Consider the following 14,853-nt stretch of genomic DNA (forward strand, 5'->3'; position numbering starts at 1 on the left):
AACTACACAATTATCTTTGATACAAAGACAGCTATGTAGCTAGCTAAAAAATTGCTCAGATCAAACAAATCAAACCGTTGTAATGTAATGAAATGTAATATTACCTGCGGAGCGAAGTGCAGCACGACTACTCGCTCCAAACCCGGAAGTACGAGTGTTTTCAAGTGCGACATTACGAAGGTTCTAACGATGAACTTAACCTTAAGATACTTTTGGGAAGTAGGTTACCGACTTCGGCTTGCCTCCAAAAAAGCATAAAACGAACAAAACGTCAGAAAATGTAATCATAATATATGCATGAACTCTTCCAAATTGTTTCGGCTGGGAAGGATGCGGATGCCTTTTGTTGGGGGCAGTTGGCTTGAGCGGTCCTGAGAGCCTGAGAGCAGAGGGGGCTGGGTGGCTGGTGGTGTCCCTCCAGGCTCACAGGCTGGCCTTCAAGACCTGGAGCTCAGCTACACCGACCAAACATGGAGTCACCAGGGAGAGTAGAGCTCCTCACAATCCCATCCACCCAGCCCCATGTACCTAGCCCCAGTGACCTAGCCCAATCTACCTAGCCCCAGTCACCTAGCCCCAGCCACCCAGCCACCTAGCCCAATCTACCTAGCCCCAGTTACCTAGCACCAGGCCCCCGGGCCCAGACACCTAGCCCCATCTACATAGCCCCATCCACCCAGCCCCATTTCCTAGCCCCATCCACCCAGCCCCATTTACCTAGCCCCAGTCACCCAGTCTCATATACCTAGCCCCAGCCACCCAGCCTCATATACCTAGCCCCAGCCACCCAGCCTCATATACCTAGCCCCAGCCACTCAGCCTCATATAGCTAGCCCGTCACCCAGCCTCATATACCTAGCCCCAGCCACCCAGCCTCATATACCTAGCCCCAGCCACCCAGCCTCATATACCTAGCCCCAGTCACCCGGGCTCATATACCTAGCCCCAGTCACCCAGCCTCATATAGCTACCCCAGCCACCCAGCCTCATATACCTAGCCCCAGTCACCCAGCCTCATATACCTAGCCCCAGTCACCCAGCCTCATATACCTAGCCCCAGTCACCCAGCCTCATATAGCTACCCCAGCCACCAACCTCATATAGCTACCCCAGCCACCAACCTCATATAGCTACCCCCAGTCACCCAGCCTCATATAGCTACCCCAGCCACCAGCCTCATATAGCTAGCCCCAGCCACCAGCCTCATTTAGCTAGCCCCAGTCACCCAGCCTCATATAGCTAGCCCCAGTCACCCAGCCTCATATACCTAGCCCCAGTCACCCAGCCTCATATACCTAGCCCCAGCCACCCAGCCTCATATAGCTAGCCCCAGTCACCCAGCCCCAGCCAACTAGCCCCATCAGCTGGGATGAGTAATGCCACTGCCACCCATGACCTAAAGCATTTAATGAGAGTAATAGCAGCTACACACACCAAAGACAGAGTGACAGCATATATTACATGGTAAATCTTTGGGATAATGAAGGACCCATGGCTACGGGTTGTAATAAATTCACTCCCCTGGAAGAACCGTCGCAATTACCCCTGTCACTGCCACTGACTGTGTACTACTGTTGTGGTGGTCTCTGTCCCAAATGGCATTCTATTCTCTACGTAGTGCACTATTTCTGACCACAGCCCTATGGATGCCATTTTGGAGGCAAACTTGGTAAGAAAAGGAGATGGCGATGAATCTCTTTAACATCATCAATGATTAATAAAGAGAAAATAAGAAATAGGAATTGGATTATTAGCCCTGGGAGATTCTGATTTCTGACATGGTGCACAGAAATCGACACATTTGTAACAGTTCTTTCTATCTCACACTTCCCTTTTCTGTCCGTTTACTATGTTGGCTTCACTAGATCACGAGAGAGAGAGAGAGAGAGAGAGAGAGAGAGAGAGAGAGAGAGAGAGAGAGAGAGAGAGAGAGAGAGAGAGAGAGAGAGAGAGAGCACATGACCAGGCTTTCATTGAGAAAGAGAGGGGAATAGGTAGAGAGAGGTATAGAAAGAGAGAGTTAATAGGTAGAGAAAGAGATGGTGAATTGGTAGAGGTAGAGAAAGATGGTGAATAGGTAGAGAAAGAGATGGTGAATAGGTAGAGGTAGAGAGGGTGAAGAGGTAGAGAGGGTGAATAAGTAGAGAGAGGTAGAGAAAGAGATGGTGAATAGGTAGAGGTAGAGAAAGAGTTGGTGAATAGGTAGAGAGAGGTAGAGAAAGAGATGGTGAAGAGGTAGAGAAAGAGATGGTGAATAGGTAGAGGTAGAGAAAGAGATGGTGAATAGGTAGAGGTAGAGAAAGAGAGGGTGAAGAGGTAGAGAAAGAGAGGGTGAATAAGTAGAGAGAGGTAGAGAAAGAGAGGGTGAATAGGTAGAGGTAGAGAAAGAGAGGGTGAATAGGTAGAGGTAGAGAAAGAGAGGGTGAATTGGTAGAGCGGTAGAGAAATAGAGGGTGAATAGGTAGAGAAAGAGAGGGTGAATAAGTAGAGGTAGAGAGAGGGTGAACAGGTAGAGAGAGGTAGAGAAAGAGAGGGTGAATAAGTAGAGGTAGAGAGAGGGTGAACAGGTAGAGAGAGGTAGAGAAAGAGAGGGTGAACAGGTAGAGAGAGGTAGAGAAAGAGTGGGTGAATAGGTAGAGAGAGGTAGAGAAAGAGAGGGTGAATAGGTAGAGAGAGGTAGAGAAAGAGAGGGTGAATAGGTAGAGGTAGAGAAAGAGAGGGTGAATAGGTAGAGGTAGAGAAAGAGAGGGTGAATAGGTAGAGAAAGAGAGGGTGAATAGGTAGAGGTGAGAAATGTACTATCAAATCCATCCGTAGTACATTGTAAGTTATACCTAATTGACATATTTCTCTCCTTTTAGTGGTAGATGGGTTCTACTGCCTGTGCAACCCTGGCTATGCTGGTGTGAGATGTGATCAAGACATATATGACTGTGCCAGCAACATGTGCAGCAACAACTCAACCTGCAGAGACCTCCACTTGGTGAGTTTGATTTAGGAAGGATACAACGTTATCACGACATGCCTCGTTCATGTCCATATCAAACAATATCAATATGGTATTGAATTATCAATATTGTTGCCCACCACTAATAGAAATAAACAATTCAAAAGGGTGAAACAACACTTATTTCCAATGTGGTCCTTGAAGTGGATTAAGTCATATATTACATGCTCAGGCAAATATGAGGTGACAAAGCAGATTTGTTTTAATAAGGGGCAGGGGGGTAGATAATGGAGAGTAGGGGGTCCAGCACACAGCCCTGGGGAACACCCTGTATAACTGGAATGGACTCTTAGTTGTGGCCAGTGAGGTAGTTTCCAAGTTTCTATGTGTGCTTATTTCATATTATGGTATGTCTTTGGTTTTGTAACACTTGGGAACAATCCACATCTATTACTGTGTGTGTCAGCCATCACATCTTCATTTACATAGTCTAACATTATGCTACATCCTGTTTCTCTGTGTCAGCCATCACATATTCATTTACATAGTATAACATTACGCTACATCCTGTTTCTCTGTGTGTCAGCATCACATCTTCATTTACATAGTCTAACATTATGCTACATCCTGTTTCTCTGTGTGTCAGCCATCACATCTTCATTTACATAGTCTAACATTATGCTACATCCTGTTTCTCTGTGTCAGCATCACATCTTCACCATCTCTCTTCACCATCTCTACTGTATGCCCTGTCGTTTGCCCTTTCCCTCTCTCCCTTGTTCATCTGATATTTATCTTCACACACTTTCTTTTCACATTTTATTCTCTCTCTCTGTTCTCTCTCTCTAGCCTTTCTCCTCCTGTTTGTTCTCCTTTCTCTCTGTTCTCTCTTTTCTCTCTCTCTTCTCTCTCTCTCTCTCTCTCTCTCTGTTCTCTCTGTTCTCTCTCCTCTAGCCTTTCTCCTCCTGTTTGTTCTCTGTTCTCTCTTTGTTCTCTGTTCTCTCTCTGTTCTCTCTGTTCTCTCTCCTCTAGCCTTTCTCCTCCTGTTTGTTCTCTGTTCTCTCTTTGTTCTCTGTTCTCTCTCTGTTCTCTCTCTCCTCTAGCCTTTCTCCTCCTGTTTGTTCTCCTTTCTCTCTGTTCTCTCTCTCTCTCTCTCTCTGTTCTCGCTCTCTCCTCTAGCCTTTCTCCTCCTGTTTGTTCTCCTTTCTCTCTGTTCTCTCTCTCTCTCTCTCTCTGTTCTCGCTCTCTCCTCTAGCCTTTCTCCTCCTGTTTGTTCTCCTTTCTCTCTGTTCTCTCTCTCTCTCTCTGTTCTCTCTCTCTCCTCTAGCCTTTCTCCTCCTGTTTGTTCTCCTTTCTCTCTGCTCTCTCTCTCTCTCTCTGTTCTCGCTCTCTCCTCTAGCCTTTCTCCTCCTGTTTGTTCTCCTTTCTCTCTGTTCTCTCTCTCTCTCTCTGTTCTCGCTCTCTCCTCTAGCCTTTCTCCTCCTGTTTGTTCTCCTTTCTCTCTGTTCGCTCTCTGTTCTATCTCTGTTCTCTCTCTCTCTCTCTCTCTGTTCTCTCTCTCTCTCCTGGCTCCCCTCCTCATTCGCTCCCCTCTGTCTTTGCTCCCATCTTCCTTCTCTCCCCTCATGCTTTTCAAGCTACATGAGGGACAACACACACACACACACACACACACACACACACACACACACACACACACACACGCGCGCACACACACACGCACACACACACACACACAGACCCCACACAAACACACACACACTTACAGCCCTCCCTCCTCTCTCTAAATTAATAAACAAGGTGTTAGGATTCATACACTTCAGACTCCAGACTCAGAACTGTAGGGTAGAAAATAGGATACCATTTATTTCTGTTGAATAATGCAAAACTCTGTTCTAGCTGGTTAAAATGGAGACGGGGACAGGGAGGAATCCATTTATTTCACCAGTGGTGGAGCAGAACGGCTTTAAATGAAAGATTTCCACTTAGTAGTGGAGTTTGCGAACGTTTTATAAATCCTCTCATAAGAATGTGAAGTATTTATGTTTAGTGTAATCACTATGGTCTATGTGCAGAGTGAGATGATTTGTCTGATGTGCTAAGCATTTCAATTTCCACTGCCAAGGATTTCTGCCATTTGTACTGTACTGTTATCCCTGTAGCATGTATCTCTTTGAATCCTGTTGTTAATTCTTGGAATGTATCCATTACAAGTGGATATGTCTGGTACAACACATACTCCATGTTGCCTAGCTTCTATGAGAATATTAAGAGACATCATGTCTTGATTAGATGTAAAACGTAAGCCATCAAAGATGCATGAACTGTGCAGCATGTTTAACAACACTCCATGATGATCAAACAGTAGACCAGGCACTTGACTGTTTAATAACACTCCATGTTGATCAAACAGTAGACCAGGCACTTGACTGTTTAATAACACTCCATGATGATCAAACAGTAGACCAGGCACTTGACTGTTTAATAACACTCCATGATGATCAAACAGTAGACCAGGCACTTGACTGTTTAATAACACTCCATGATGATCAAACAGTAGACCAGGCACTTGACTGTTTAATAACACTCCATGTTGATCAAACAGTAGACCAGGCACTTGACTGTTTAATAACACTCCATGTTGATCAAACAGTAGACCAGGCACTTGACTGTTTAATAACACTCCATGTTGATCAAACAGTAGACCAGGCACTTGACTGTTTAATAACACTCCATGTTGATCAAACAGTAGACCAGGCACTTGACTGTTTAATAACACTCCATGATGATCAAACAGTAGACCAGGCATTTGACTGTTTAATAACACTCCATGATGATCAAACAGTTGACCAGGCACTTGACTGTTTAACAACACTCCATGATGATCAAACAGTAGACCAGGCACTTGACTGTTTAATAACACTCCATGTTGATCAAACAGTAGACCAGGCACTTGACTGTTTAATAACACTCCATGTTGATCAAACAGTAGACCAGGCACTTGACTGTTTAATAACACTCCATGTTGATCAAACAGTAGACCAGGCACTTGACTGTTTAATAACACTCCATGATGATCAAACAGTAGACCAGGCACTTGACTGTTTAATAACACTCCATGTTGATCAAACAGTAGACCAGGCACTTGACTGTTTAATAACACTCCATGATGATCAAACAGTAGACCAGGCACTTGACTGTTTAACAACACTCCATGATGATCAAACAGTAGACCAGGCACTTGACTGTTTAATAACACTCCATGTTGATCAAACAGTAGACCAGGCACTTGACTGTTTAATAACACTCCATGTTGATCAAACAGTAGACCAGGCACTTGACTGTTTAATAACACTCCATGATGATCAAACAGTAGACCAGGCACTTGACTGTTTAATACCACTCCATGTTGATCAAACAGTAGACCAGGCACTTGACTGTTTAATAACACTCCATGATGATCAAACAGTAGACCAGGCACTTGACTGTTTAATAACACTCCATGTTGATCAAACAGTAGACCAGGCACTTGACTGTTTAATAACACTCCATGATGATCAAACAGTAGACCAGGCACTTGACTGTTTAATAACACTCCATGTTGATCAAACAGTAGACCAGGCACTTGACTGTTTAATAACACTCCATGTTGATCAAACAGTATACCAGGCACTTGACTGTTTAATAACACTCCATGTTGATCAAACAGTAGACCAGGCACTTGACTGTTTAATAACACTCCATGATGATCAAACAGTAGACCAGGCACTTGACTGTTTAACAACATTCCATGGTGATCAAACAGTAGACCAGGCACTTGACTGTTTAACAACACCCCATGATGATCAAACAGTAGACCAGGCACTTGACTGTTTAACAACATTCCATGGTGATCAAACAGTAGACCAGGCACTTGACTGTTTAATAACACTCCATGGTGATCAAACAGTAGACCAGGCACTTGACTGTTTAATAACACCCCATGATGATCAAACAGTAGACCAGGCACTTGACTGTTTAACAACATTCCATGGTGATCAAACAGTAGACCAGGCACTTGACTGTTTAACAACACCCCATGATGATCAAACAGTAGACCAGGCACTTGACTGTTTAACAACATTCCATGGTGATCAAACAGTAGACCAGGCACTTGACTGTTTAACAACATTCCATGGTGATCAAACAGTAGACCAGGCACTTGACTGTTTAACAACATTCCATGGTGATCAAACAGTAGACCAGGCACTTGACTGTTTAATAACACTCCATGATGATCAAACAGTAGACCAGGCACTTGACTGTTTAATAACACTCCATGATGATCAAACAGTAGACCAGGCACTTGACTGTTTAACAACATTCCATGGTGATCAAACAGTAGACCAGGCACTTGACTGTTTAATAACACTCCATGATGATCAAACAGTAGACCAGGCACTTGACTGCATGGTTGAAGAGGTTATTGTCATCCTGTATGAAGAAGATTGCTGGCTGATTAACCGTGTGTTCCAAATGACATCATTGTCCCTATATAGTGTACTACTTTTGACCAGGGCCCATAGGGCACCCTATTCCCTACATAGTTCCCTACTTTTGACAAGGGCCCATAGGGCACCCTATTCCCTATATAGTGCCCTACATTTGACCAGGGCCCATGGGGCACCCTATTCCCTATGTAGTGCCCTATGGGCCCTGGTCAGAAGCTGTTGCTCTGGATAGGAGTGTCTGCTAAATGACTAAAATGTAAATGTAAATTTGGGAAGCGACCACTGTGTTAGTTATTACCTGTTTGATGTGATGCAAATCATCTTCTTCTGTTTTGTCACTGTGTTGGCGTTTATGGAAATGAACACTGTTAATGATACACCTGTGTAAGAAGCAGCGAGGCCCCCATGGGGCCCCTTCTGTAGATGTTGTTTGGTAACATTGTTTGTTGCTGTTGCAGTAATGATCTAATATTTTATTACATTAGCATGGCTGACACACACACACACATTTTCACGCGTAAGCACGTACACACACGCGAGCAGACACACACACACACAACTGATTACTGTACATTTTGTGTTAATTCATTTTGAAAGAATTGATGTTGTTGGATGTATTGGAGTTTGGATGGATTTAGAGGCAGAGGCCATTACTGTTGAAGGAATCATTTAGGATCCATTACTGTTGAAGGAATCATTTAGGATCCATTACTGGTGAAGGAATCCTCTAGGATATGTTACTGGTGAAGGAATCCTTTAGGATCTATTACTGATGAAGGAATCCTTTAGGATCCATTACCGGTGAAGGAATCCTTTAGGATCCATTACCGGTGAAGGAATCATTTAGGACCCATTACTGGTGAAGGAATCCTTTAGGATCCATTACTGGTGAAGAAATCCTTTAGGATCCATTACTGGTGAAGGAATCCTTTAGGAGCCGTTACTGATGAAGGAATCCTTTAGGATCCATTACTGGTGAAGGAATCCTTTAGGATCCATTACTGGTGAAGGAATCCTTTAGGATCCATTACTGGTGAAGGAATCCTTTAGGATCCATTACTGGTGAAGGAATCATTTGTATTGTTTTTGCTCTGAACTTCATGTCACTGTATCCTTGATCCACCTATCAAAGCTCCTCAGCTATTTCAATTTTAATGCATTTGTATGTTTTTGTATGGACATCTTTTCAAGGTTTTGGTTCATAACCTTGCTGGTAAAACAGCTGAAACACTGACAATACAGCTTGGTTTTGCAATAGTGTACATCTAGAAGACAATACAATATCACAACATGTCAATGTGAAGGACAAGGTGACAGTTCCACTGACTTGAAGTTAATGAAAGATAAGATATTCCCAGTCTTGGTCACAGTGTTATTGTGTTCCTGGTTCAGCAGTCGTGTTTCCTGTCTTTTCCCCATTCTTCCTCTCATTATTCAGATAGAGACAGCCAGGAACTGGAACCCACTTCACACCTTGATAACGTCCTAAATGGCACCCTATTCCCTACATAGTGCACTATTTCTGACCAGGGCGTAGTGCACTATGTAGGGTATAGGGTGTTATTTCTGCCATAGCCCTTGTTTACCATTGCAGTTGTTCTAGCTCCCTCTATGCAAAAAAAAAGTGTCCCACAGAGCATCAGTATCTTATTAGGGATAATTGCATCTCCATGAAGGTGATTTCAAAGGAAAAATTTGATTATTAGATTTGTCCCAAATTATACCCTATTCCCAATATAGGGAACTACTTTACATTACATTTAAGTCATTTAGCAGACGCTCTTATCCAGAGCGACTTACAAATTGGTGCATTCACCTTATGATATCCAGTGGAACAACCACTTTACAATAGTGCATCTAAATCTTTTAAGGGGGGGGGGGGGGGGGGTTAGAAGGATTACTTTATCCTATCCTAGGTATTCCTTAAAGAGGTGGGGTTTCAGGTGTCTCCGGAAGGTGGTGATTGACTCCGCTGTCCTGGCGTCGTGAGGGAGCTTGTTCCACCATTGGGGTGTCAGAGCAGCGAACAGTTTTGACTGGGCTGAGCGGGAACTGTGCTTCCTCAGAGGTAGGGGGGCCAGCAGGCCAGAGGTGGATGAACGCAGTGCCCTTGTTTGGGTGTAGGGCCTGATCAGAGCCTGAAGGTATGGAGGTGCCGTTCCCTTCACAGCTCCGTAGGCAATCACCATGGTCTTGTAGCGGATGCGAGCTTCAACTGGAAGCCAGTGGAGAGAGCCCTATGGTAGAGCCATATAAGTAGTGCTTTATGAAGGGAGTACGGCGATATTTTGTAGCCTATATTCTCCATAGCCCGAGGTGAGGAATTGGTGTCTCCCGAAGGCATCTATTTATCATGAGATGACTGTTAGATTTTCTCTTTTTCCCCCTACCCTCCTCTAATGAATAGGGCCCTGCAGTGTCCTACCCTCCTCTAATGAATAGGTCCCTGCAGTGTCCTACCTCCTCTAATAAATAGGGCCCTGCAGTGTCCTACCCCCTCTTATGAATATGGCCCTGCAGTGTTCTATCCCCTCTTATGAAAAGCACCCTACAGTGTTTTACCCCCTCTTATGATATGGCCCTGCAGTGTTCTACCCCATCTAAAGAAAAGGGCCCTGCAGTGTCCAACCTCCTCTTATGAATAGGGGCCCACAGTGTCCAACCTCCTCTAATAAATAGGGCCCTGCAGTGTCCTACCTCCTCTTATGAATAGGGCCCTGCAGTGTCCTACCCTCCTCTTATGAATAGGGCCCTGCAGTGTCCTACCCTCCTCTTATGAATAGGGCCCTGCAGTGTCCTACTTCCTCTTATGAATAGGGGCCCACAGTGTCCAACCTCCTATGAATAGGGGCCTGCAGTGTCCTACCCTCCTCTTATGAATTGGGGCCTGCAATGTCCTACCCCCTCTTATGAATTGGGGCCTGCTGTGTCCTACCTCCTCTTATGAATTGGGGCCTGCAGTGTCCTACCCCCTCTTATGAATTGGGGCCTGCAGTGTACAAATTATATCATACAAAGTTGAACAGCTCCTCTCCAGTGTATGAAATTCAGAGTAGCAGGTGTTCAAACAGCAGCAAGCACAACACACTAGAGGTCAACCAATTTTCTTTTTTAATATATATATTTGTAATAATGACAATGACAACAATACTGAATGAACACTTTTATTTTAAATTATTATAATACATAAATAAAAAAACAATTTAGTGTCAAATAAATAATGACACGTGTTCAATTTGGTTTAAATAATGCAAAAACAAAGTGTTGGAGAAGAAAGTAAAAGTGCAATATGTGCCATATAAAAAAGCTAACGTTTAAGTTCCTTGCTCAGAACATGAGAACATATGAAAGCTGGTGGTTCCTTTTAACATGAGTCTTCAATATTCCCAGTTAAGACGTTTTAGGTTGTAGTTATTATAGGAATTATAGGACTATTTCTCTCTATACCATTTGTCATATACCCTTGACTAAAGGATGTTCTTATAGGCGCTATGGTATTGCCAGCCTAATCTTGGGAGTTGATTGGCTTGAAGTCATAAACATCGCTGTGCTTGAAGCACAGTGAAGAGCTGCTGGCAAACGCAGGAAAGTGCTGTTTGAATGAATGCTAACGAGCCTGCTGCTGCCTACCATCGCTCAGTCAGACTGCTCTATCAAATATCAAATCATAGACTTAATTAAAATATAATAAACACACAGAAATACGAGCCTTAGGGCATTAATATGGTCAAATCCGGAAACTATCATTTCGAAAACAAAACGTTTATTCTTTCAGTGAAATACGGAACCGTTCCTTATTTTATCGAATGGGAGGCATCCATAAGTCTAAATGTTGTTGTTACATTGCACAACCTTCAATGTTATGTCATAATTATGTAAAATTCTGGCAAATTAATTACGGTCTTTGTTAGGAAGAAATGGTCTTCACACAGTTCTCATCGAGCCAGGCGGCCCAAACTGCTGCATATACCCTGACTCTGCTTGCACAGAACGCAAGAGAAGTGACACAATTTCCTAGTTAATATTGCCTTCTAACATTAATTTCTTTTAACTAAATATGCAAGTTTAAAAAAATATACTTGTCTATTGATTTTAAGAAAGGCATTGATGTTTATGGTTAGGCACACATTGGTGCAACGACAGTGCTTTTTTCGCGAATGCGCTTGTTAAATCATTTACATTTGAAATGTAAATGTAAATGTAAATCATCACCCGTTTGGTGAAGTAGGCTGTGATTTGATGATAAATTAACGGGCACCGCATTGATTATTTGCAACGCAGGACACGTTAGATAAACTAGTAATATCATCAACCATGTGTAGTTAACTAGTGATTATGTTAAGATTTGTTTTCATAAGATAAGTTTAATGCTAGCTAGCAACTTACCTTGGCTCCTTGCTGCCCTCGCGTAACAGGTGGTCAGCCTGCCACACAGTCTCCTCGTGGAGTGCAATGTAATCGTCCATAATCGGCGTCCAAAAATGCAGTTTACTGATTGTTATGAAAACTTGAAATCGGCCCTAATTAATCGGCCATGGTGATTAATCGGTCGACCTCTACAACACACACACACACACACAAATGGACACACACACTCACTCAAGCACGCATGCACACACACACACACACACACACACACACACACACACACACACACACACACACACACACACACACACACACACACACACACACACACACACATACACATGCCTGCAGTGTCCTTACCCCTCTTTTGAATAGTGGCTTGCAGTGTCCAACCTCCTTTTATAAATAGGGGCCTGCAGTGTCCTACCCCCTCTTTTGAACAGGGGCCTGCAGTGTCCTATCCCCTCTTATGAATAGGGGCCTGCAGTGTCCTACCCCCTCTTTTGAATAGGGGCCTGCAGTGTCCTACCCCCTCTTATGAGTAGGGGCCTGCAGTGTCCTACCTCCTCTTATGAATTGGGGCCTGCAGTGTCCTACCCCCTCTTATGAATAGGGGCCTGCAGTGTACAAATTATATCAGACAAAGTTGAACAGCTCCCCTCCAGTGTATGAAATGCAAATTAGCAGGTGTTCAAACAGCAGCAAGCACAACACACACACACACACACAAAAATGGACACACACATTCACTCAAACACGCAAGCGCGCATGCACACACACACACACACACACACACACACACACACGAACACACACCGGACCTTAGACATACACAGGACGTTGGCTGGCATTGAAGATTTCTGTATACCCCTTGACAGTTTGACCCCCTTTGTTTTGTATGCAAAGAGGATTGTGTTAAATTAAACCTGCCTGATCCTGGCCAGGAAACTAATAGACAACAACCCATTCATCTCCTACACCCTGATTAATTATCATAATGAATATTTTAATGACCAACTGGAGGACAAGTAGTCCACAGACTTTAACGAAGAGAAAACAACTCAAGTTGTCCAGTGACTTAATACAAAGAGTATAAGAAGATAAGAACTCAAGCAGTCCAGTGACTTAATACAATGAGTATAAGAACTCAAGCAGTCCAGTGACTTAATACAAAGAGTATAAGAAGATAAGAACTCAAGCAGTCCAGTGACCTAATACAAAGAGTATAAGAAGATAAGAACTCAAGCAGTCCAGTGACTTAATACAAAGAGTATAAGAAGATAAGAACTCAAGCAGTCCAGTGACTTTATTCAAAGAGTATAAGAAGATAAGAACTCAAGCAGTCCAGTGACTTAATACAAAGAGTATAAGAAGATAAGAACTCAAGCAGTCCAGTCACTTTAAGTTGATAAAAAAAAAAGACAACTCACGTAGAACACTAACTTGAGCGTAGAGTATGGTGTGTACATAGAGTACGGGGAGCACGGGGAGTACAGTGAGTATGGGGAGCACGCAGAGTACAGTGAGTACGGGGAGTACAGGGAGTACGGGGAGCACAGGGAGTACAGTGTGTTCACATTGGTGCGGCTGGCTTCCGGGTTGGATGTGCATTGTGTCAAGAAGCAGTGCAGCATGGTTGGGTTGTGTTTCGGAGGACGCATGGCTCTCGACCTTCGCCTCTCCCGAGTCCGTACGGGAGTTGCAGCGATGAGACAAGACTGTAACTACTACCAATTGGATACCACGAAATTGGGGAGAAAAAAAGGGGTAAAATATATATTTTTTTTAATTAAAAAAAAGTTATTTTAAATGGGCCTTCGCTCAGAAGAAATAGCCCTCTTGTTATTTTTAAATTCAAATTCAAATGAAGATTATTGATTAAATTAATTACTCGACTCATGTAGTTTTTCTCCATCTGTTGCTTGGCGCCACCTGCATAAGAATTTAACTATATTTTTAGCACCAGGCGCTGTTCACCTCCTGTTGATTGCCTGCGGTTGCAGCAAAACATTTCAGCATCTAAAAAAAAAATGGTCCACTGCCTACTTTATTAGTTGACTGTCTCCTGCATCCTCTCTTCTCATTGATTAAGTTAAAATGTAACTTTTGCATTATTTAGGTAGGGACACTTCCTTCTTCAGACATTGCATTTGGGAATTATTGCATATCAGGTCCAAGATAAAACATTATTATTTTTTTGAATGAACAAAAATATTCATAATTAATTTGAAGGGCTTTGAGGGGCCCAATAATATTGCTGGCGGGCCAGATTTTGCCCACGGGCCGCCATTTGGGGAACCCTGACATAGAGCCATGACTCCATGGAACTCTATTCCACATCAAGTAGCTCATGCAAGCAGTAGAATCAGATATAAAAAAACAGATAAACATACACTTTTGGAACAGTGTGGGGAGTATGAAGAGACACACACACACAGGCGCATACCCACACACACACACACACGATAACATATGCACAATACACACACGTACACATGTATTTTGCCTTGTAGATATGTGGTAGTAGAGTAGTGGCCTGAGGGCATACACTTAATGTGTTGTGAAAAGTGTTATGAAATGCAGTATAATGTTTTCCTAATTGTATATAACTGCTTTAATTTAGCTAGACTCCAGGAAGAGTAGCTGCTGCCTTGGCAGTAACTAATGGGGATCCATAATAAATACAAATATGAATAGAAAGTATTAAAAAAATCAGCCCTATCCCCAAAAATAGTTTACATTAATATAATTATTTTAAGAAACGCACAATGCCCTGTATGTATAATTTGACTCATAATATACACTGTTTGTACAAAACATTAGGAACACCTTTCTAATATCGAGTTGCAACCCCTTTTTCCCTGAGTACAGCCTCCAATGCTTCCCACAGTTGTGTCAAGTTGGCTGGATGTCCTTTGGGTGGTGCACCATTCTTTATACACAGGGCAAACTGTTGAGCGTGAAAAACACAGCAGCGTTGCAGTTCTTGACACACTCAAACCGGTGTGCCTAACACCTACTACCATACTCCACTCAAAGGCATTTGCA

At 43.2% G+C, this 14,853-nt stretch overlaps 1 protein-coding gene across 1 annotated transcript in view; it reads left to right on the forward strand.

Annotated features, from left to right (window-relative positions):
- Positions 1 to 14,853, forward strand: part of eys (EGF-like photoreceptor maintenance factor) — a gene marked incomplete at its 5' end in the record, with an annotated part of 444,052 nt that overhangs the window by 134,248 nt on the left and 294,951 nt on the right. The window contains 1 exon segment of the mRNA XM_082972800.1: positions 2,862 to 2,983. Coding sequence (XP_082828926.1) covers positions 2,862 to 2,983 — 122 coding nt within the window.

Source organism: Salmo salar, chromosome 01 (assembly GCF_965601325.2).
Source record: "Salmo salar chromosome 01, fSalSal1, whole genome shotgun sequence".
NCBI lineage: Eukaryota > Metazoa > Chordata > Actinopteri > Salmoniformes > Salmonidae > Salmo > Salmo salar.